Source organism: Apiospora aurea, assembly GCF_038362705.1.
Source record: "Apiospora aurea strain CBS 24483 chromosome Unknown utg000005l_segment0_segment0, whole genome shotgun sequence".
In the NCBI taxonomy this organism is placed as follows: Eukaryota; Fungi; Ascomycota; class Sordariomycetes; order Amphisphaeriales; family Apiosporaceae; genus Apiospora; species Apiospora aurea.
In genome coordinates, this window is record NW_027117392.1 from 183,628 (window position 1) to 208,107 (window position 24,480).

General features: G+C 39.2%; 2 protein-coding genes across 2 annotated transcripts; both read left to right on the plus strand.

Annotated features, from left to right (window-relative positions):
- Nucleotides 1-18,957: 18,957 nt before the first annotated feature.
- PG986_006646 (P-loop containing nucleoside triphosphate hydrolase) lies at nucleotides 18,958-21,483 on the plus strand (the record flags this gene model as incomplete). The annotated part of the gene is made up of 1 exon (XM_066842868.1): nucleotides 18,958-21,483. The coding sequence occupies one exon, from the start codon at nucleotides 18,958-18,960 to the stop codon at nucleotides 21,481-21,483; it is 2,526 nt and encodes an 841-aa protein (XP_066698980.1).
- Nucleotides 21,484-22,680: 1,197 nt separating this feature from the next.
- Nucleotides 22,681-24,447, plus strand: PG986_006647 (major facilitator superfamily domain-containing protein; the record flags this gene model as incomplete). Its single annotated transcript, XM_066842869.1, has 4 exons — nucleotides 22,681-23,015; nucleotides 23,057-23,468; nucleotides 23,508-24,193; nucleotides 24,267-24,447. The coding sequence occupies 4 exons, from the start codon at nucleotides 22,681-22,683 to the stop codon at nucleotides 24,445-24,447; spliced, it is 1,614 nt and encodes a 537-aa protein (XP_066698981.1).
- Nucleotides 24,448-24,480: the final 33 nt, after the last annotated feature.

The following is a 24,480-nucleotide window of genomic DNA, read 5'->3' on the forward strand; positions in this document are numbered from 1 at the left end:
CGCTTGGCAAATTTCGCCGACGGTCTGGGCACAACCTCCCTCCTTAGCAGACGGCGCATTGGGCAAAAATATTCCGTAACGGCCATCGGTGTGGGAGGCCTGTCAGAAGGCAGGAATCGAGCAGCCTGTGTTTGGCTTGGGAGGCGGTTGAATGAAACGCAGTGATTCAATCCGTCTTTCTTTTGCTCTATTTCCGTTGTCTCTCGCTACAGTTCGGCCGTTGTTGTTTGGCGTCGGCAGGTTGGTTGTTAGAGTGGATGTTCTCAGCTCCGGTCGGGAGGGGCCACGTGCATTCATTTGCACAACTAATAAGTTAGGTTAGTAGATTGGGCGCGTCCAGCGTCCAGGGATCAGCGCATCAAACAGCCCCGTAACTTATTACCTACGTACAGACGGTTATTGCTGATCCCAGCACCGCCCGCAGGGCAAACAAGCACGAGGCCGACACCCGATCGTTTTGGGCCGATCAGCACTCCAGCTCCGAAGCAGGCCAGGAAGTCGAGACCAACGGCGTCGGTGGTGGGACGGGCTGCCTGGGGAAACACGCTACACGTTCCTGCCATGCAAATGGGCATTGCTTGGTTCCAAGGTTGCCTGTAGCGCACCTGCTTGTTGGAGTGAGTGCACTAACAGCGCCTGCCTAATGTTGCCTAATGTAGTAGTAGAGCTGGCCACAGACAGTTCATGTTAGGTAAGGTAAGGCCTAGACCATGGGGTGGGATTGGGGAGAGAAGACCCAGTAGACCCCTAGCTCTTGGCGTAACTCCTGCTCAATGGGAACTTGCTGGGCACTGCGATTACTGGCCTGTGCATTACTATCAGTAGGTAGACCAGATTGAAATGAGCGGAATAACTTCCAAGCCTATTGATGCCAGCTAGGTGTGGTATGGTTCATGCCCGCCTTTCGAGTCATTCGCGGGGCAGGCAGGCGGCTGTCGCTCGCTCACTCACTCACCGCTCGCTGCTGCGTGTACTTATAATACTTACTATAATAATAACCGAACCGTTGCAGGCGGTTCCGCTAGATCTGAGAAAATAAGAACTAGCAGAGATGCGATTTATTTATAGCAGTTAAGAGTAAAGACTTACTCGATAGTAATCGTATGTTTTTATATACGTTTTATAATTATAAATCGAAAGCTTAAATAATTATAAAGTAATATAGTGCGTTAGCCTATGCGCTAGTTAGTGTGGAGACCCTATATTAGCCCCATTACTTTATTATTAAAACCGATTTACCGTATCGGCCTTAGCTCGATTTTCTCTTTCCTTTCCTCTTCGTCGTAAATTCTATTTATTTTAGGATTTATTTACAGCCTCGCTTTATAAAAACTTAATTGCGTAACTATTTATAACCGCCCTTTTTATCATTTAATAGTATAATATCTTACTTAACTATTCGAATTAATTAATACTATTCTCGTCGCCGTGTAATAAAAAATAAACACTAACTAATTAACGCTAAACCTTTTAATACTCGACGACTTACCTTAATATAAACGCGCTATAGCGCGTAACGAGAATAACCGCGCCTTTTAAGCGGAGGCTAAGCGATATATATATTTTAATTAAAGCGTTTTTATAAAGCCTATTAACGAACTTAAGGAATCCGATAAAAAATTAACTCGTTTTTCCCGCCGATCTTTAAATCGATATAGCCTATTAATTAATTTAAAAATCGAATAAATATAAACCGCTTAAAATAACCCCGATAACGTAAAAAACGAACAGGGTTTTTATACCCTCGTTAACTTCGAACGATTATAAAAGAAAGCTTAGTCTTTACGATATAATATTATAATCGACGATTTAAACGGCGACGATTTTTAGGCTCGGTTAAACGCCTTATTTAATCGATACACTCGCGATAATAATAAAGCTGCCTTTTTTTTACCCCGTAAATTAAAATCGGAGAAGCTAAGTAGCCTTTTAAAAGCGGATTTATCGCTTTTAACGAGTTTAAAAAATATATAATAACCCGAACGAATTGTTCTAAGAAATACGCTTTATATTTTTATTAAGTTATATTTATATAGTATAAGTGTTCGATTTTTACGCTAAGGCCCGCCGGGTAAACTTTTAATTAAAATTAATTATTACTTAAATTAAATATTTAGCTTCGCTTCCTTTTTTTAATTATTACGATATTTATAAAAGCGAGAATTTAATAAAAGAGCAGTTTAAAATTAACGGATTAAATAATAAACTCGACTCGTTAAAAACTATTTTAAAGAAATTAATTAAGGCTTATAACGAGGCCGTTATTACCCGGGAATAAGTAAAAGTAATTATAAACGACTTAACCACCGATTTTATAAAGGTTAATATCGAGTCGGCGAACCGATTAAAGTAATTATATAACGCTTAGGCCGTTGTTACCCGATTAATTATAAATAAACGTAATAGTATTCCCTTTATAATTATTAACGATAAAAGTATTCGCTATAAAAAAAGTCGTAAAATTAAAATTAACGATTTCTATAGTAATAAAAATAAGGATAAAGTTCTTTTCGAGGTTTAATTTTATTAAATTAAGGATATACGAACTAAAAATATCGACTATTTTTTTCCGATAATTAAATATTTAACGCTATTCGTAATTACGTAAAAAGCGATACTACTCGTAAACTCTTATTTTTCCTCCGGGATTACTACCCTAATCGTATTATTACTATTAACGAGCTTTTCGATTACCTTTAAAAGCGATATTTCGATTATACCTCTCGCGAAAAGGTAAAAAAAGAGTACGATCAATTAGAAATAACTTTTTTAGCCGGCTATTAGAAATTCTTTTCCGATTTCGTTAAATTAACCGGAGAAAAAAAACTCCCCCGTATTTCTTAAAAAAAAGCTTTTACAATAAACTTATATCTCGCGTTATAATTATTATTATTACGATATATTTTAACGAAACTATTAACTTTAACGCTTATACTAAACACTATAAATAAATAGTTTAAAGCTTTATAAACGCGAACGAAAAAAAAAAAGCGATTCGATAAGCCCTCTTCTTTATAAACGGGTAAAAATAATTCCCGTAATAAAAACGATAAGGTTAATACCTTTAAAACCCCTACCTCTATTAAGCTTACCCCGCAGGCAGGCATTTCCTCGACTAAAACTTACCCTTCTCCTATTACTATTAAAGAGATTTAAAAACTAGTAAAAGAAGAACGATATTTCAATTATTACTAAATTAGCCATCGGAAAACTAATTGCCCTTTAAAGTAATATAATACCGGAGAACGTAAGCCTATCGATATTAACGAAATCTATTAAAAGTACGAAGGAGCGTCGCTTAACTTTTCTTTTAATAACCGTAAACTTAATTAGGCCCTCGCTAAGCCGAAAAAATTAAAAAATTAATCTTAAGGAATAAGGATTTCCTCTTAAAATAAATATTAACTACCGTTAAAAATAACTTAATAACGATACTATTCGATTTTCTATAGAAACTAATTAAAAAACCTTTTTTAACCTTTAAATATATTATAAATAGTAATAAATTATTATTATTTATTACCGTAACGTTCGTTAATACGGGAGTATTCGGTTATTTATTTATAAGCGTAAACTTTACGGGTAAAGTAATTAAATAATTAAGTGCGAGGCGAGTAACCGCTTTTTAACCTTACGAGATTAAGGGTTTCGATAATAAACTTTCTTAGCTCCTTAACATAGTAGTGTTTATTAACCTATAAATTTACCACCGAAGTACCGGGCTAGTCCTTTTCGTAATAATTAATATAAAATATAACCTTATTATCGGACGAAAGTGGTTCGAGGAATATAACGTCGTTATCCGTTCGAGAACTCGCTATTTAAATTACTTTAATAATTAAAACCTTACTAAAAACACGGATATACCGGTAAATAAAGTAAGTATATTATTATAATATCCGAGTTATTAAAAAAATACGAATACTAAAAATAAAGCTTTAAAAGCTTAAATTAAAAAGAATAAACGGGAACGAAACGGCCGACTCTCTTAATTAAAAGCCCGCTTTACGTAAGGGGAAAATACGCGGTCACTTAGTACTCTTAATCCCCCCGCTATAAAAAAAGAAATCTAAATCCCGAAAATCTGTCCGCGTATTATTTACCGGCTAAATAAAAGAGTAACTAAAATATAACGTAATTTTAACGATAAGCTACAAGAACTAAAATAATTCGGTAATAATCGCGAATAAACGCTAGAACATACGCCTTACTATAATTAAAAGAATAAGCGCGGACTTTATCGCCTCGCCCGCGACGCCATAGGCTAATATCGTTAACGAGCGCTCGATATAATAATTTTAAACGCTTTAAATTTTTATCGGAGTATAAAAAAAAACGACTCGTATTAAATTTATAAAGTTACTTTTTATTAAATCGATAAGTTTATTTAAAAAAAGGAGACTTTCCGAGATAACTCTTTACTCGAGAATAAAAATAAGCTGCGCCGAAAAGTAAAAAAAATAGTATTTAAAGTATATAAAGACTTTTATTATATATTTAATAAAGTATAGTCCGATAAATTAGTTAAACACCGCGAATCGATAAACTATAAAATTAAATTAACGGACGGTATAAAACTAAACGACCTAGGCTATAGCTTATTTTATAAAATATTTTTAAAAAAGCTTACCGCAACCCGAAAATATATCTCGGAGAACCTTTAAAAAGGCTTTATTATATCGAGTAACGCCCTTTAAGCGGCTCCGGTACTTATAGCCCTTAAAAGCGACGGCGGACTTCGTTTTTACGTAGACTTTCGAAAACTAAACGCTATCACGTAAAAAGACCGATATCCGCTGCTATTAATCGAGAAAACCCTCGATAGAATAATTAAAATAATAATTTATATTAAAATTAATATCCGGTAAGCTTTTTATAAGGTTCGCTTAAAAAAGGAAAACGAAAACTTAACGACTTTTTTAAACCTAATACGGAGCGTATAAATATAAAGTCCTCTTATTCGAATTAATTAATAAACTATTTATCTTTTAAAGGTTTATTAACGACTTATTACGGGAATATTTCGATAACTTTTATTATATTTATATCGACGATATTTCTATTTATTTTAAAAATCTTCTTTAATACGAAGAGCACGTAAAAAAGGTTTTCTAAAAACTATTAAAAGTCGGTTTTTAGGCCGATTTTAAAAAGTACGAATTTAATGTAATAAAAATTGAATACCTCGGTTTTATTATTAAAACTGATAGCGTCGCCGTAAACCTTAATAAGATTTTCGCGGTAAAAGATTAATCTTTATTAATAAACGTAAAAATAATATAATCGTTTTTCGAATTCTGTAATTTTTATTGTAAATTCGTTAAGGATTATAATAAGATCGTTAAACCGTTAATAACGTTAACGAAGTCGAACTAGTTATAAATTTAGGGAACTGAATAATAAACTGTTTTTAACGAATTAAAAAACGTCTTATTATAGGCACTAGTCCTTTTATATTTCGATTATAAAAAGAAAACGAAACTTAAAACCGACTCGTTTAATTATATTATTACTAGCGTTTTTTCCTAAAAATTAAACGATAAAGAATAATATTTAGTCGGGTATTTTTCGAAATCCTTTTAAAGATTAAAGCTTAATTACCTTATTTACGATAAAGAGTTATTCGTTATAATTCGAGGTTTATATTATTAGCGCGCGGAATTAATTAAGCTTTAACGCTTTAAGCTATTTATTATTATTACTAATTATCGCGCGCTTAAATATTTTAGTATTAAATAATATTTTAATTCTTAATAAATCCGTTAAACCGAAATTTTAGTTTAGTATAACTTTATTATTATTTACCGGCTCGGAAAAAATAATACCGTCGCGAACGCGTTATTTCGAAAAGTAGAGGAATTAAAGACTTTTAAAGCTGAGAAAGAAAGCGAAAAATACTAAGCTATTTTTAAACGCTTAAACCCGTTATTAAGATTTAATTTTAAAGCCGCCGATATTAAAATTATATTGTTAAAGGATAATATCCCGCCCCCCGATTTATTAGGGATATTTCTCCTAAATGCTTTATTCGACGCTAATCGATAATCGAAAAACTTCGAGGTTTTACGCGAAAAAGCGCGTATAGATCACGAGGATTTTATATTAATTAATAAACTATTATTTTATAAAGAAAGATTAACGGTTTTATTAAAAAATAACTTTTAAATAAAAATTATCGAAAATATTTATTATCGAATAACGATTACTTATTTGTAACGAACGGTTATCGGGGTCTAAAAGAAACCTCGTAGACGTGCTGGGGTTTATATTAGTTAAAACGAGAGAGTACTTAAACGTGTAAACGAGTGCGTTCGTTTAATATAATAAGTAATATCTCGAAACTAATTATAAAACTTGGTTAAAGGTGTAATAAGTTCGTTAAGGCAAAGTGCCTTATTAATATATTAGATTAATGTTTAGATTAATTATTAAAGTAGAAAGTGTTTATATAAAATATATAGGAAAGGTTCATCGTTATATATCTAATCTCTTCTTCACCGATTACCTGGCTTAGTAGCTCGCCTTCTTTCTCGTTAGTAATCCTTTGAGCCATAGGCTCACTGGCTCAGTGGATTATTCCTGACTGAGCCGGTAATCTAGTAAACTGGTTACGTAATGCAGCTGTCCGTCGCGGTCTTTCGATGCGATCGTACGTATTTATCCTTCCTGCTTTCAGATTTAGTGTCGTAGTAAGTGCTTTAACTGGTTATTGTTTATAGTACTGATCCTGGTGAGTCCGAAATAACTATTGGGCTTGGTCGAATTAATAAGCGCCGCGGGGCATTGTGGTGCCGTTCCGTAAGGTGGGTTTAAGCCGCGAGATCGGGCTAGGTCGTAACATTACTTAGAAATAATTAAGACTAAGAAGCTAGTTTTTAAAAGCTATTAATAGCTAGGATTAATAAACGATTACGACGTATTTATCGTTAATTATATATATAAGCTAATTAAAGTTTTATATATAAAAATACTAAGGAAGTTCTAATTATTTCCGGTGTTTAATTAATCGTAGTAAAACGTAATAATAAACTTTAAGGTTATAAACCCCCGGATAAAAAAACGGGTTACGATATAATAATAACGGTCGTTAACCGTTTAACGAAACGTAATTAAACCTCCCTTTATAATAAAAACGTGGACGCGAAAAAGGCCGCTTAGCTTTATTATTAAGGGCCGTTCCGAGTATTTAAACTATTATAAACCGTAATTAGCGATAAAAGCACCTAGTTCACGGCTTTCTTTATAAAAAAAATCTGTTAAATATTAAGCATTAAATAAACGTTCGCTTTTACGATATATTACGATATAACCGGCTAAATAGAAATTATAAATAAGTATATAGATTAACGGTTACGACTATTTTTAACTTATTATTAAAATAATTAAGTTAATACGTTGCCCGTTTTAAACTACGCTTAAGCCACGATCTCGCATAACTCTTTTAAAGGAATATCCCCCTTCGAAATAAAACAGGGTTTTAAGCTTTAGAGCTATTTCGATTAAAAAAAGAGAACTTAAGACTTAAAAAACCTTCCTCTTAACGAAAAACTAAATCGAACTTAAGCCTAGTAAAACGTATAAACTATTAAAAAATACGTTAAAACCGCGCGGCGGGCGATATTAGCCTTTTAAAAAAATAAAGGAATAAGTAAATAAATATCGAAAAGAACCGAACTTTAACGTAAACGACCGGGTTTATATTAAAAAGATCGCCGGCTTAAAAATAAACTAACCCGGCGATAAATTAGCTTTCTTTTATACTTAATAGTCTTTTCGTATCTTATCCCGCGATAATTATATTTACGAATTAGATATTTTTAACTTATAAAGAAATAGGATTTATTATATTAATTAACTTTTTAAAAACTTCGATAACCTGTTACCCGGATAGGCTCCGGGGCGCCCGGTTAATAAAATCGTAAAACTTAACGAACTTAAAAGCCCGGAGTATAAAATATTTAAAATTAAAGTATCTTAAACTTATTACCGTAAATTATAATATAAAGCGAATTAAGTTAATTAAGAGAATAACGATACTTAATACCCGGCCTTTAACTTTAAAAATGCTCCGGATAAATTAAAGGATTTCTATCGTTAAAACCCCGATAAAGCCGGCCTTTTAATACGATTAATATAATAGAAACTCGCGGCCGAGGAAAACCGCTTTAATAAGGATCACTTAAATAACGAGTTATTAATATCGAAAAAAATCCGCCGATTAGCGAGGTAAAAAACTAAATAAATTATAATAAAAAATCCCTACTTTAATTAAAAAACACCTTCGTTTAAATCCCTTTTAAAGCCGTCGAGGCGCCGCTTTTTTACGAAGGGGGGTAATAATATAGTGCGTTAGCCTATGCGCTAATTAATATAAAAACCCTACACTAACCCCACCACCTTATTATTAAAACCGATCTGCCGCATCGGCCTTAGCTCGATTTTCTCTTTCTTTTCTTCTTCGTCGCAAATTCCATTTATTTTAAAACTTATTTACAGCCCCGCCTTATAAAGACTTAATTACGTGACTATAAGCGTTTTAATAGTTTCGTAAGATTTAAATAATTCATTACCGTTATATAAATAAATAAAAACGTGTTTATATTTTATTAATTAGCTTAACTTTTTACCGCGCATAGCTTATAATAATTAATTAATTAAACCTTAACTTTTAAATTTACTTTTTAATTAACTTTCTTATTTATTATTTAAATAAGTTATATATTTAAAAAGTATAGCTTAATTTTACGGTTTATTTTTTATTAATTAAAATCAAATATTATTAAAAAGTTTAACGTAGTTTACTACTACGCGACGTATATAACTTAGCGACGTACCTTTTTTATTTCTCGACCTTTTTATATAAATTAATTTAATTATAACGCTTAAAATTAATTAAAACTACTCGTTATTTAATTCCTTACTTAATTTTATATCCTTTTTATATATTCGCGTATTATAACCTATCTCGCCGTAAATATTATAACGCCTTTTACCGGTCGCCCTCCGTTTTAATAAACCTTTATTTTTATTTTTATCGGGCGTTAAACGCTTCCTTTTTACTTTTTTATCTTATAGCTATTAAACTCCCTAATAGTAAAAGCTTTTTTAAGTTAAACTCGCGATTTTTTAGCTCTCCGGCGCTTAAAAAGTATTAAATTAGCTTCCTTTAATATATATATTTTATTACGTATAAAGGTTATTTTATAAGTTATTTTAATTATACCTTTTATTATTTAGTCTACTCTATTTAAAATCGGCATCGGAGAGTTTCTTTAATAAGTAAATACCCTTTGTTTAATATAAATAAAGTACTTAATTATTTATTAAGGGTTAAACGGCGTTTAAAGGTCGTAAGTACTAGCCGTCCTTAAACGGGATAAGTTAAGTATAAGCGTTCGGAGATATATATTTAATTTATTAGTTACCTCGTTAAGGTTATAAGGTATTAAATTAAATATATTAAATTTAAATTTAATATTAATTTCTATAAAAATAATAAAATACATAGCTTTAAAAGCGATAAAAAACTCGAGCTTAATAATATAATTTATAAAAGCTTTAATAAATAGCTCGATTTGTTTTAAATAAACACGCTTTAAAGGCGAATAAAGTATTATATTAAAAGATTAGAGTAAGTGCGATAAATGAGGTGGTATATTAATAATAATAATATTATTATCTTAATAATATAACGTAATCCACGGTTTAATTAAACACACGGTTTAATTGAACACTTTCTTTTAATTTCGTACAACTTATATTTTATGCTTTATACTTTTATTACCTACGATAATAAATTAATAGAAAGAGAACGATATATAATTAATACTCTAAGCGTTTTAAAAAAACCCTAAATTATATATACGAACCGTAACGTAAATATATAATATCCCCTATATAATTTTACGTTACCGGCGTTACGGTAGTATTTTATAACGAAATACGTAGTCGCTAACGTAAAAGTTTACGAATTCCGAAGAGTAATTAATCGTATAATATATAATTAATTTAAATTCGCGATCGTTTTCGCTTCGAATAAATAGTATTAAAAATATAGCGAATCGATTACTTAATTTACGTAACGCGGGACGCGTCGGCGTTAATTAAGCTTTTAATTTTATACGATAATAACTAGATTTCCGGACGCGTTTTAACCGAAAAATCGATTATTAAAAAGTCCTTTACGAAAATCTTAACGCGTATCGCGCGTAATTTATTTTTATACGGAATATAATTAATAAATATAAAATTTAAAAAAAGGATATATATAATTTTAACGAGACCGGGTTTTTTATAAGCTAAATTTCGTTCGAAATAATCGTAACTATTTTCGATTAACGCGGAAAGCCTAAGGTAATATAATAAGGGAACTAAGAATAGGTTATAATAATATAAGGCGTTAAATTATACGGTTACGTTATTTTTTCGTATATTATTTTTACCGGGAAAACGTACCTTTTTTTTTAGTATAAAAACAGCCTATTACCGAAAAACTAAGTAATCGTAGTTATTAAAAATAACTGGATTACGAATAAAAAAAGCGAGGACTAAATTCGATACTTCGATAAATATACGAAGTCTCGTATAAAAGGTATTTATCGCCTATTAATTTATAACGGTTATAAAAGCTATTACTCGATAGCTTTTAAGCTTTATTATAAAAAGAACTCGATTATTATACTCTATATACTTTTTTATTCGTCGTATAAGTTTTAACCTTTTAATATCGGTTATTTTCGTATATTAAAAAAAGCGTACGGGAAAGAAATTAAAGGTTTTATACGGGCGTATATTACCTATATTTTAAAAGAGGACTTCCTACCAGCATTTTTAAAAGCGTTTTAAGCGATTTTTACCGTTTCGAATATATAAGGAGGCTTTTAAAAAGCCGGACTCGTTCCGTACGATTCGGAATATATTATTTTATAGTTAAATATAAAACTACGTACTTTAACACCTCCGGGGACGTCTTTCGGCCTACTTATTCTTTAAAAATTAAAAACCTTAAATAACCCGATTAAGGCTTAATTTTAAACCGAATACGTTCGAAACTATATCGTACGACATTAAAATAGCTCTTTAATATCGATTTTAATTAGATTTAACTAGATTACGAAAGGTATAACGTAAATAATACACCGGCTTACTTTTTTAAAGGGTAAAATAACTGCACTACGAAAAGTAAATAAAATGCTTAGCCGGCGCCGCCGTACGAAAAAAAAACGGTTACAAGATAAAAAATTACTTCGTATATAAACTAAAAAAAACCTGCAGTCTTAAAAGGACGTTAATAAATAATTACAAGATAAATCGCGCCGAAGTAATAATCGTATAAAAAGGCTTAAAACGCGCCCGCGACGTTATAAAATTTACGGGAAGCCCGGGTATAATACGCGTACCTATTAAAATAATATAGTAGTATTTAAAGAGGAGGATTCCGATTAATTTTAATATATTAAATACGTTATAGTAGAATTAATTTATATTTCGTTATACGAGGCCTTAAAAAGTGTTTAATTAAACTATATATTTAATTGGACCGTGGATTACGTTAATTACTTTAAATTCGGCTGAAATATAACTCTCGTAGCTATTAAAAATTAGGAGGTGATAGCGACCTTTTATTTATAATTTAATATATTTATTAAAGTGTTTAATTTAGTTTAACGTGGTTTACCACTACGCGACGTATATTACTTAGCGACGCACTTTAATTTAATTTTAATATAATTAAACATTAACGCGTAATACTTTTATAACTATAATACTTAATTAATCTTAAAAAAATCGGATAGTTTTAATAATTTAAACGATATAAAACGGACCGAATTAAATAAACTAAAAAGTAGTAATAAAAGTTTATAATATACCCGAATTAACTTTACGTTATTAAATTTACGACCGAACTTTAAAACGCGAAATCCGACCGAAACGACGTAAAAATAAATCTAATTAAAAAAGAGGTATTTCGTAAATATATAATTAATCTAAATATTCGAAAAATACCTCCCGATTTCGCTAGTATAAAAATATAACTAATTTTTTTACCGCGTCGCGCGGCGGCGACCACGTCAATAAGTATTAGGTTAAGCGTTTTATTAACCGTAACCCGGATTTAAAGATTAAAATAAATCGTTAATACGATTATTAAAGGGTTTTTTATAAAAATTTTAAAGTTATTTTTACTTAGTTTACGCTGGTCGCGAATATAAAAGCGAAATACGGGATCGTTAACGAAAACATTTAAAATTTTAACGAGACCGGCTTTATAATAAGTATAATTAGGTTAACACTCGTTGTAATACGCGCCGAGCGGCGTAAAAAAGCGAAGTCGGTTTAGTTTAATAATCGGGAATAAGTAACGGCGATTAAATATATTAATTTATAGGGTTAGTATATTCCGCCGTTTTTAATCGTTTAAAACTAATATTACCTCACGAACTAGTTCCGCGAAACCGATTTATCGGGCGACTAAATAATTAAACCGACTTTTAATAGCTAAACTAATAACGAAATAAGCTTAAACAAAATTAAATACTTCGATAAATATATTAAATCGTAAACGAAAAGTCGTTACCGCCTCTTAATTCTCGACGGCCACGAGAGCTATATTTCGGCCGAATTTAAAGTATACTACTAGGATAACGATATTATTATTATTAATATGCTTCCTTATTTATCGCACTTACTTTAACCTTTTAATATAATACTTTATTCGCTTTTAAAACGTATTTATTCGAAAGAAATCGAGTTATTTATTAAGGCTTTTATAAATTATATTATTAAGCTCGAATTCTTTATTATTTTTAAAGCCGCGTATTTTACTGTTTTTACGGAAGTTAATATTAAATTTAAATTCAACGTATTTAGTTTAATACCTTATAACCTTAACGAAGTAATTAATAAACTAAATATACGTCTCCGGACGCTTATACTTAACCTATCCCGTTTAAGGACGGCTAGTACTTACGACCTTTAAACGCCGTTTAACCCTTAATAAATAATTAAGTACTTTATTTATATTAAAAAAAGGGTATTTACCTATTAAAAAAGCTCTCCGACGCCGATTTTAAATACGGTAAACTAAATAGCGAAAAGTATAACTAAAATAGCTTATAAAATAACCTTTATATATAATAAAATATATATATTAAAAAAGGCTAATTTAACACTTTTTAAGCGCCGAAGAGCTAAAAAACCGCGAATTTAGCTTAAAAAAGCTTTTATTATTAAAAAATTTTAATAACTATAAAACGAAAAGGTAAAAAAGAAGCGTTTAACGCCCGATAAAAATAAAAATAAGGGTTCATCGAAACGAAAAGCGACCGGTAAAAAACGCTATAGTGTTTACGGCGAAACAGGTTATAATACGCGAACATATAAAAAAATATAAAATTAAGCAAGAAATCGGATAATAAATAGTTTTAATTAATTTTAAACGTTATAATTAAATTAATTTATATAAAAAGGTCGAGAAATAAAAAAAGTGCGTCGCTAAGTAATATACGTCGCGTAGTGGTAAACCACGTTAAGCTTATTTCGTTATTAGTTTAACTATTAAAAATCGGCTTAATTACTTAATCGCTCGGTAAATCGATTTCGCGAGATTAGTTTATAAGATAATATTAATTTTAAACGATTAAAAACGATAGAATATATTAACCCTATAAATTAATATATTTAATCGCTATTACCTATTCCCGATTATTAAACTAGACCGATTTTACTTTTTTACGTCGCTTAGTGTATATTACGACGAGTATTAACCCGATTATATTTATTATAAAGCCGGTTTTATTAAAATTTTAAATATCTTCGTTAATAATCTTATATTTCGCTTTTATATTCGCGATTAACGTAAACTAAGTAAAAATAACTTTAAAATCTTTATAAAAAACCTTTTAATAATTATATTAACGATTTATTTTACTTTTTAAGTCCGGGTTACGGTTAATAAAGCGCTTAATTTAGTGTTTATCGACGTGGTCGCCGCCGCGCGACGTAATAAAAAGATTAACTATATTTTCTATATTAACGAGATTAGGAGGTATCCTTTAAATATTTAAATTAATTATATACTTACGAAATACCTCTTTTTTAATTAGATTTATTTTACGTCGTTTCGGTCGGATTTTATATTTTAAAGTTTAGCCGTGGATTTAATAGCGTAAAGTTAATTCGAGTATATTATAAACTTTTACTATTACTCTTTAGCTTATTTAATTCGGTTCGTTTCGTATCGCTTAAATTACTAAAACTATCCGATTTCTTTAGGATTAATTAGGCATTATAATTATAAAAATATTATACGTTAAAGTTTAATTATATTAAAATTAAATTAAGGTGCGTCGCTAAGTAATATACGTTACGTAGTAATAAACCACGTTATAATAATTAACGTGGTTTACTACTACGCGACGCATATTACTTAGCGACGCACTTTTTTTACTTTTCGACCCTTTTATATAAATTAATATAACTATAACGTTTAAAATTAATTAAAATTACTCGCTATTCGATTCCTCGCTTAATTTTATATCTTTTTTATATATTCGCGTATTATAACCTATTTCGCCGTAAATATTATAACGCTTTCTACCGGTCGCCCTCCGTTTTAACGAACCCCTATTTTTACTTTTATTAGGCGTTAAACGCTTCCTTTTTACTTTTTCGTTTTATAGCTGCTAAGATTCTTTAATCGTAAAGGCTCTTTTAAGCTGGACTCGCGATTTTTTAGCTCTCCGGCGTTTAAAAAATGCCAAATTAACCTCTTTTAATATATATATTTTATCGCGTATAAAGGTTATTTTATAAGCTATTTTAGTTATACTTTTCGCTATTTAGTTTACCGTATTTAAAATCGGCGTCGGAGAGCTTTTTTAATAAATAAACACCCTCTTTTTAATATAAGTAGAGTGCTTAGTTATTTATTAAGGGTTAAACGGCGTTTAAAGGTCGTAAATACTAGCCGTCCTTAAACGGGATAAGTTAAATATAAGCGTTCGGAGACGCATATTTAATTTATTAATTACCTCGTTAAAGTTATAAAGTATTAAACTAGATACGCTAAATTTAAATTTAATGTTAACTTCTATAAAAATAGTAAAATACGCGGCTTTAAAAGCGATAAAAAACTCGAGCTTAGTAATATAGTTTATAAAAGCTTTAATAAATAGCTCGATTTTTTTCGAATAAGTACGCTTTAAAGGCGAATAAAATACTATATCGAGAAATTAAAGCAAATACAATAAATAAAGAGGTATATTAATAATAATAATATCGTTATCTTAATAGTATACCTCGAATTCGGCCGAAATATAGCTCTCGTGGCCGTTAAAAATTAAAAAACGGTAGCGATCCTTCGTTTACGATCTAGTATATTTATCGAAGTACTTAATTTAGTTTAAGCCTATTTCGTTATTAGTCTAGCTATTAAAAGTCGGCTTAATTATTTAATCGCTTAGTAAATCGGTTTCGCGGGATTAATTTACGAGGTAATATTAATTTTAAACGATTAAAAACGGCGGAATATATTAGCTTTACGAATTAATATATTTAATCGCCGTTGCTTATTCCCGATTATTAAACTAAACCGACTTCGCTTTTTTACGCCGCTCGGCGCGTATTACGACGAGTATTAACCCGATTATATTTATTATAAAGCCGGTTTCGTCGAAATTTTAAATATTTTCGTTAACGATCCCGTATTTCGCCTTTATATTTACAATTAATGTAAACTAAGTAAAAATAACTTTAAAATTTTCGTAAAAAGCTTTTTAATAATCGTATTAACGATTTATTTAAGTTTTTAAATCCGGGTTACGGTCGATAAAGCGTTTAATTTAATGCTTACCGACGCGGTTACCGCCGCGTAACGCGATAAAAAAATTAGCTATATTTTTCACATTAACGAAATCGGGAGGCATTCCTCGGATATTTAAATTAATTATATATTTACGAAGTACCTCTTTTTTAATTAAATTTATTTTACGTTATTTCGGTCGGATTTCGCGTTTTAAAATTCGGCCGTAAATTCGATAACGTAAAATTAATTCGGATATATTATAAACTTTTACTACTACTCTTTAACTTATTTAATTCGGTCCGTTTCGTATCGCTTAAATTACTAAAACTATCCGATCTTTTTAGAATTAATTAAGCATTATAATTATAAAAGTATTACGCGTTGAAATTTAATTATATTAAAATTAAATTAAAGTGCGTCGCTAAGTGATATACGTCGCGTAGTGGTAAACCACGTTATAATATTAATAAAAGCGTTAAAATTATAAATAATACGTGAATTTAAATAATAATAGTAAGTAAAAAGTAATAAAAATAAAGTTAACGCTTATTTTATAATACTTTTAAAAGCTTTAATTTTTATATATATAAAGTAATTTAATAAAGTTAAAACTAATATAAAAACACCTCGTTTTTTTACTTTTATTATATAAATATTAAAAATCAATTAGGATTTTATTTAAAAAAATTAAAATTTTTATAAACACACTATTAAATTTTAAGCTAATATAAAAAAAAGGGCCGTCATTAAACGTATACTTCTAACCCTTTTAAAAGAACGTGCGCGGCAGAAAATTAAGCTGGCTAGTGAAATATAAACACGTCCTAAGGCTAGTAGTAATTCGAGCCGAGCTAAGGAATTAATTAGCTTGTGGCAGGTGTTGTGGCAGGGTGACAGACAGTGTGGCTTGTGTGCGCTGGGGAGCTCTTACTGGCAGGAATCAGGGTATACCCGGTGCCGCGAGACGAGGATCACGGATTGATTACCACCGGAGAACCCCAGAACCAAACCCCACGTCAAACCTTAATTACCCGACGTGGATTATATATAGAGAGGTCCGCCCAGGACGCATGCATGTTTACACGGCCGCTCCTCATCACGCGAGCCTTGGCACTTGGCCCCAAGAGCCCGTCACCGCGTTTTCTTGCTCAACGAGACTGCACATCGTCGTAATGCCGAGGATCACCAGGGACTGCTCGAATCAGTCGAGCCTGTAGCAAGTGAATTGCCCTCTGTCGGCCAGCCCCGGCCGGGCTGTCGACTCATTTCGCCAGTCATTCGACAGCCATCATTAGTCGATGTCGCGGGAATAGGGGGTAGGGAATATGCCGTCGATTTCCTGGTCGCCTTCCTCCAATTCGAACCTGACCGCACGTGTTCAAGAATCTGTCCTACGGCAGAAGCCCGACACTCCGGGCCGACAGGGTTTCCCCGGTAAACCCGCCTTCCGGGGGCCTCCGTTCTCGGTGGAGGCGACACTCGTATCGGGAATAATCTTAAAGGCATGACAACGACGAACTCAACTCGGCACCGCTTTCGGCAACGGGTTCGTATTCGGGCTGCAGGGGCTCACATATTTTGCTACTGTTCAACTGATAGTCGGGGGCAAGGATAACACAGAGGTCCGTATATACGCCTAACCTGACCGATGAGCTAACTGCGTATACTCTGCAAAACATGCCTTATCAGATTGCCAGTCTTCGGTTTGGAATCTCATATCCATCCGTGGGGGGCTCTCGACTGACAGTGTGTGTGGGGCATGCACCGGTACGGAAGCGTGACTCTTGTGTCCATATTCGTACTCCGAATTCCGCTGGTCACGAGTATTGGAATCCTGGTAACATCGGCCAAGCTGAAATATGACCAAGTAACGGGGGATACCATCCAAGAAATCACTGGAGAGTTGGAGCTCAACAGGAAAAGTTAAAGTCCCCCTTTTTTAGAAATCGACTCGATGACGACCCAGCCCGGTACGAAACAGAGAAGATTCGCAATTAGCAAACCACTTCTACTTTGAGGTGACTGTGTTTTTGGCGGCTAAGTGCCATGATTACTTCTGTATTTCAAGTATGCCTCCTTTTTAGGGGCCTTTGAGATTCTAGTATTCAGTGCTTCAGGGATGCTTCGATATTAATATACAGACATCGTAACTTATTGAGTTATTCTTTCGTGGATTTTCCTCCTCTTTCTGGGGGGTTTCTGTCGCCTTACCGTCGTATCGAGTCACTTGTAACGAGTCCTGCCCCTTAAGGGGCCTTTAGAGTAGATTAGTCCACCTTCGGGTGTTGAACACTAATATGATATCATCATCATCATCATCATACACACATATACATGTATATCTCATGAGGGTCAAAAGTTACATCGTTGTGACTATATCTTGCTAGAAGGGGTTCTGATTCTAGTAGTTAGTCGAATGATAGGTCTACCACCCAAGACAGAGAATGGAGTTGGCTTTCGAAGAAAACATGGTGTTCGTGCAATCACAGCCAACCAGAGGGGTCTGATGTCTACTGGATATTCTCCGAGGCTCAGCATGAGATGAGTATGATTCTTTGTGAAAGAAACAAAGGGCAAATACCATGAACACGGGGCCGTTGGGACATATGGCTGACGGAAGTATATGCGTTCTTTGTGACGGGAGGTTGTAAGCTCTAAGAACATCAAACTGAATATCATGAAAGCCGTCTGCGCAGCGTTGTCCATTGTATCTCGCCTTACACAATAGCTTTGTTGCTTGACGTAACACAACAAGCCCCCTCAGGGGTTGGTTGTCCAAGGGAATCGCATGCAGGGAGGACAGGCGGCTGAAAGACCCCATCCTGCATTCCTGAGCTGCCTTTCTGCCTTCTTCTTTGTTCCTCACGACACAATGTATTATCACCGGACCCTCCTTTCACGGCCCTGGAGAACAACAGTCTTCGACCGACAACTGTTTCTTTGACGGCCCAAATCGTCTTTGACGATCGCCAGAGAACCCGATGGTAATAAAACGATGCCGAGATGCCGACGGGCAAAGAGAGAGGAGAATCCTGCCTAGTCAGAGCCATCACCACCATCGCCAAAGCGCTTACCAGCCACTTTACAAACTCATCCACCCACTTCTACTCGCACAAAGAGTTCTCCAGACGACCTTTGCCCATCTCTTCACCATGAGCGGCCGACCATCTTCCGGATCCTCCTCGCCGGAGCGGGAGCAGCAGCACGGCATGCTCGACCACTCCCAGCCCTGCGCCCAGGTGGTCCAGACCGCCCAGGACGAAGTGAACCGGCTCGCGCGGATCAACTCGATCACGACCATCACCGCCGAGGTGCTGAACGCCTTGTGCAACTACCTCAAGAGCGGCATGGCCGAGGGCCACGGGGTCCGGGGCGTCACCCAGGCGCAGCTGGAGAGCCTCTTCCGCGCCTTTGGGGACAAGATGAAGATCTGCTCGCAGCAGCACGACATCTCCACCCACCTGGAGATCTGCAAAAACATGCAGTCCAAGTGCGAGGACCGCCTCCTTGACCTCATCAAGATACAGAAGAACGCCATTATCGAGCAGAAGGACAGAGAACAGGAGAAGGAGCGGTGCAAGCAGATCGAGTGGGAGAAGTTCCACAAGAACATCAATGACAAGTTTGCTGAGCAAATCGCATTGATCAAAGGCAAAGCTGCGGAGGGTACTTTGGGCATGGATGACGACGACGGTGTCGACACCGGATTGCTGAAGAAGAAGGCCTCGATGGTCGACGTGCTGCGCAACGAGAAGGCGACGATGCAGCAGGTCCTGGACGAGTCCGAAGCCGCCATCGCGACGCTGAAGCGCGAGACCGAGACCAAGACGGCGGAGATCCGGGCGCTGCAGATGGAGATGCAGCGGCTCTCGCAGGACGAGGGGGCGCCCGCGACGCCGTCGTCCCCGCTGCGTTCCCCCGGCAGCGCGCCCTCCAGCCCGCGGTCGCGCGAGGCCAACAAGAAGCTCATGGAGACGCAGAAGGGCCTGCTCGAGGCGAACAAGCGGGCCGACCAGGCGGAGCGGGCCCGGCGGGAGGCGGCCGACGACGCCGAGGACCTGCGCCAGGAGATTGCGGACCTCAAGGGGGAGACGCGCCAGCAGCTCGAGGCGCTGCGGTCCGAGGTCGACGGCGCCGAGCGGCGGGAGTCGCTGCTCCAGGAGGACTACCGAGTGGTCGAGAAAAAGCTGGGCAAGTGCAACGAGGCCAACGCCAAGCTGTTCGATGAGCTCGCCGACCTCAAGGGCAACCTGCGCGTGATGACGCGCGTCCGACCCCAGCTAAACGAGCCCGACGAGGACTTGGAGGATATCGAGATGGCCCCGGGCGAACTGGTCGACCAGCTCCAGTGGGTCGGTGTTCCCGACGAGAGGAACCAGTCCACAACGTCCAGGAACAATAAGGAAGCGGCACCCCTAAACTGGTACGGACAGTTTGAGTGCGTCTTCGGGCAGAACGCCACCAACGCCGACATCTTCGACGAGGTCAAGCCGGTCCTCGGCAGCGCCTTCAACGGCAAGAACGCCACCGTTTTCGCCTACGGCCAGTCGGGCTCGGGCAAGACCTACACCCTCGGCACGGCGGCCGTGACCGCCGACCTCGAGCAGGGCGGTTTGATTCCTCGGTCGGTCGAAATGCTGAGGCAGTGGATCGCGGATCGCGAGGAGACCTGGGATTACGAGGTGACTGTAGAGTTCTTGGAGATCTTTGCGGACAAGATTTACGACCTTATCGCGGGAAAGAAGGAAGTGGGTCTTGTAACTCGTGATGTGCCCGGCAAGAAGTCAACGAAGGCCCGATATGCAGACTGCTCCTCCGAGACGGTCACCAGCGATGGCATGCTGGACGTGGAACTGCTACAGGAGGTGCTTTCAGACGGATCTAAGCTGCGTAGTACCGGCTCAACCTTGAAGAACAGCGAGTCCAGCCGATCGCATTCAGTACTGACGCTGAGGATACGTGGCACACACAGGTTCCAGAGAGGTCACGACGGCAACCCAAGAAGTACTTACGGCGTCTTGAACCTTATCGATCTGGCAGGATCCGAGAAGTATGAGGCATCAGGCGGCGACGCGGCGAGGCGGAAAGAGGGCATCGACATCAACATCTCGCTCTCGACCCTGAAACGGGTCATTGAGGCTATGGCCAATCCCAATCCCAAAACTCACATCCCCTTCCGGGAATCAACACTGACCAGAATGCTGGAGCCATGCATGGGTAACGGCTGCAAGGTCATCATGCTGACCATGGTGTCGCCCCTGAAGGAGGACAACCCTGAGACGCGCAACACGCTGGGTTTCGCCCAAAACGCGACGAACGCCAGACTGCAGACCAAAAAGGCGGCCGAGAACCCGAATGGCTCCTCCGCCTCGTCTCAGCCGCCACGCACACCAACCACCACAGGGAAGACGAACATTCCTGTGCCCAGCTCAAGGCCCAACTCCTCGAAGCCCAGCACCACTGGCAGCCGACCGCCGCCCAGCCGGTCCGCCACTTTTAGGGCCCCGCCCCCCGCGCCGCTGAACACCACCCGGACGGGGGACAGCAGCCGGCCGAGGCCGCGTGGCCGCGTCCCCCGCCTCGGCGACGACACCGAGAACGCCTTCGCAGCGCGGGAGCCTCAAGAGCAGCAGCAGCAGCACGGCCTCGCCCCGGCTCCGAGACGATTCACAAAGTAAGCAGCCCCTCCCGTCCCGCCCTGCCACTTCTGAGCGGCGATCCCACGCCCCTCTGCCGACGCACGTCTCGTTCCGCGAGCGCGTGGCCAATGCACAGAACAGCTTCAGCAGCGACGAGGAGACCGCGCCGGCCCCGCCCAGGACTCCCAGGACCCCCCACCGCCGCCTCCTCCTCTTCTTCCTCCTCGGCGGCGGCGGGCGGCGGTATTCCCCGGCCCGCGTCCAAGCTGAGTCGCAGCAACGCGGTGAGACGGCCTTCGACGACTTCTGGTTCCCTCAAGGAGCCTCTGCGTAGATCTTAGGCGGAAAAAAAGCGATAGAGATTTCCTTTTCTTCCTTCGAGGGGCTGACTAGATGGCTGACACTTTAAGCTTGATAATATGACAGGTTCCTGATCGATCATCGAGACCCCGTACAGTCCGACAGCAGCAGTAGCCGAGCGAACGAGATGTGAAAGATCAGTACTAGAACGCATGGAGAACAAAAACGAACAGGATGGATTGGTAGTGAGACGGCGTAACAGGTAATCCCACTAACGTAAATACAAACCTTGCTTCTCCCCCTTCAATGATGCCAGAGAACCAGTCCTTTGTGAAGAGTGTTTCCCTTGATATCTCATGTGTAGTCGGCACTAATCACCACCAAGGCGGCAAGCGACCAAATTGCCAAGCCCATGCCTCTAATCCGCCACCCCCTGTCTCTTGGGAATAACCGACCAGAAGGTGATTGGAACAAGGCGACACGAGTTGCTGTGGCGGGCACCGACTGTATTTCGGCCCGAACGCCATTTCCGTGACGACATAACCAATGGAGTTGAGTTCGATTCCTGACAGCCGCTATTGGCATTAACCCACGCCTCTAGTACTCCTCTGGCTTGTTCAATTGGCTTTCGACTAGCTGCAGGGGCAGAGTCTGTCACCAACAAGCTCAAGCCATCACCCCACGCTACTCATCGGCCATTCGACTCGCCCATTGGCAAGTTAGATGAGCGTGGAAGGATGTGTAGGCTTTATGTTATGACGGTGTGGTATCGTGGGAGCCGCACCGCGCCATCCGGTCGTATGCGCGTGTGCGTGTGTGTCCCGATTCGATGAATTGAACAGCGTATACACTCCTTGATGGCGAAAAGTCTCTCTCCTTCTATAATATCTCTGAAACTTCTCAAAGCCATGCGTCGAATATGAACAGAACCTCACGATGGCCGAGAAAGTAGACGAGGAAAAGGCCTTCGGCCGCAGCGTAGGCAGCGGCAGCGCCAGCACGGCTGGTGAAAGTCCCGTACTGGGGCGGGACTTCAGCTACACGCAGCACATCGAGACACAGCACCACCAAGGGCAAAGACAACAACAAGGCCTGCGCGACGCTGGGAGTGAGCCCACCGCCGCCGTCATCATCGTCACCGAGCCCGAAGCCTGGGCCGCCGCCCGCCAGTTCCCCGACCGCGCCCTCCCGCTCCGCCTGACCCTCTCCCCTCCGACCCCGACAACCCGCGCAACTGGCCCCTCTGGCGCCGGCGGTACATCTGCTACGTCGTGAGCCTCCTCAACGTGCTAACCGGCTGGTGCGCCGGCAGCATCTCGTCCGGCGCGCACCAAACCCAGACCGAGTTCGGCGCGTCCGAGGAGGTCACGACGCTGGGTCTCTCGCTGTACGTGCTAGGGTTCGCCCTGGGCCCGCTACTGCTCGCGCCCCTATCCGAGCTCCGCGGCCGCCGCGGCGTCTATATCAGCTCCTGGCTCTGCGTAGTCCTGCTCCAGCTCGGCCCCGCCCTCGCCCCCAACATGACGACCGTGCTCGCCACCCGCTTCCTCTCGGGCTTCGCCGGCAGCGCCCCGCTGACCAACACGGGCGGCACCGTGGCGGACCTCTTCACGCGCGACGACAGCGGCGCCGCCATGGCCTTCTACAGCCTCTGCAGCGTCCTGGGTCCGCCCTCGGCCCTGCCGCTGACGGGCTACCTGGCGCAGAACCTCGGCTGGCGCTGGGTCTTCTGGCTGCTCATGGCCCTCTGCGGCGCGTACTAGGTCCTCCTCGTCCTGACCGTGCCCGAGACCCGCCACAATATCGTCTTGCGGCGGAAGGCCGCCCGGCTGCGCGCGCAGATGGCCGAAGCGCGCCTGGCGTCGGCCCGCTCGTTCCGGGACGTCCACGCCGACAAGGATAACGACGGGCTCGGGCCCGTCCTGCGCCGCCACCTGCTGCGGCCGCTGCACTTCCTCTTCACGGAGCCCATCACCATGTTCGCCGCGGCGTACAACGGGTTCCTGTACGGGCTGGTGTTCTTGTTCAACGAGGCGTTCCCGCTGGTATTCGGGCCGGGCGGTCATGACTTCGACATGGGCCAGATCAGCCTTTGCTTCCTGGGCCTAACAATAGGCCCCTGCATTGCTTTCTGCTTCTATCCGCTGCAAGAACGGTACTACCGGGCCCGCGTCGCCGGGCAGGGCGGCCGCCCCGTCCCCGAGGCCCGCGTCTGGATGGCCCGCCTCGGCGCCGTCTTCATCCCCGTCTCGCTGTTCTGGTTCGCGTGGACCTCGTTCCCGTCGGTGCCCTGGATCGTGCCCGTCCTGGCGAGCGCCCTGTTCGGCGCGGGCATCTACGTCATCGTCCTGAGCGTCCTCAATTACGTCGTGGACGCGTACCAGACGTACTCGGCCTCTGCACTAGCGGGCGTCATCTTGGCGAGGAATGTGGTCGGAGCTGGGTTCCCGTGAGTGTTTGATTTTCCAAGCATCAAGCGCGAGCGTGAAGTGTATGTGCTGACGATGATGATGTAAACGTAGCCTGTTTGCAAACCAGATGTACAGGAAGCTGGGAAACGAATGGGCCTCGAGCTTATTGGGGTTCCTCGCCCTCCTGCTCGTGCCGATTCCGTTCGTCCTGTTTTACAGGGGTGCGAGCATCCGCTCGAACAGCCCCTGGGCTCGTGAGCATTTCGATACGGATGAGGATGCAACGCACTGATTGAACAAGCATATGGTCATGTGGCGTAGCAGA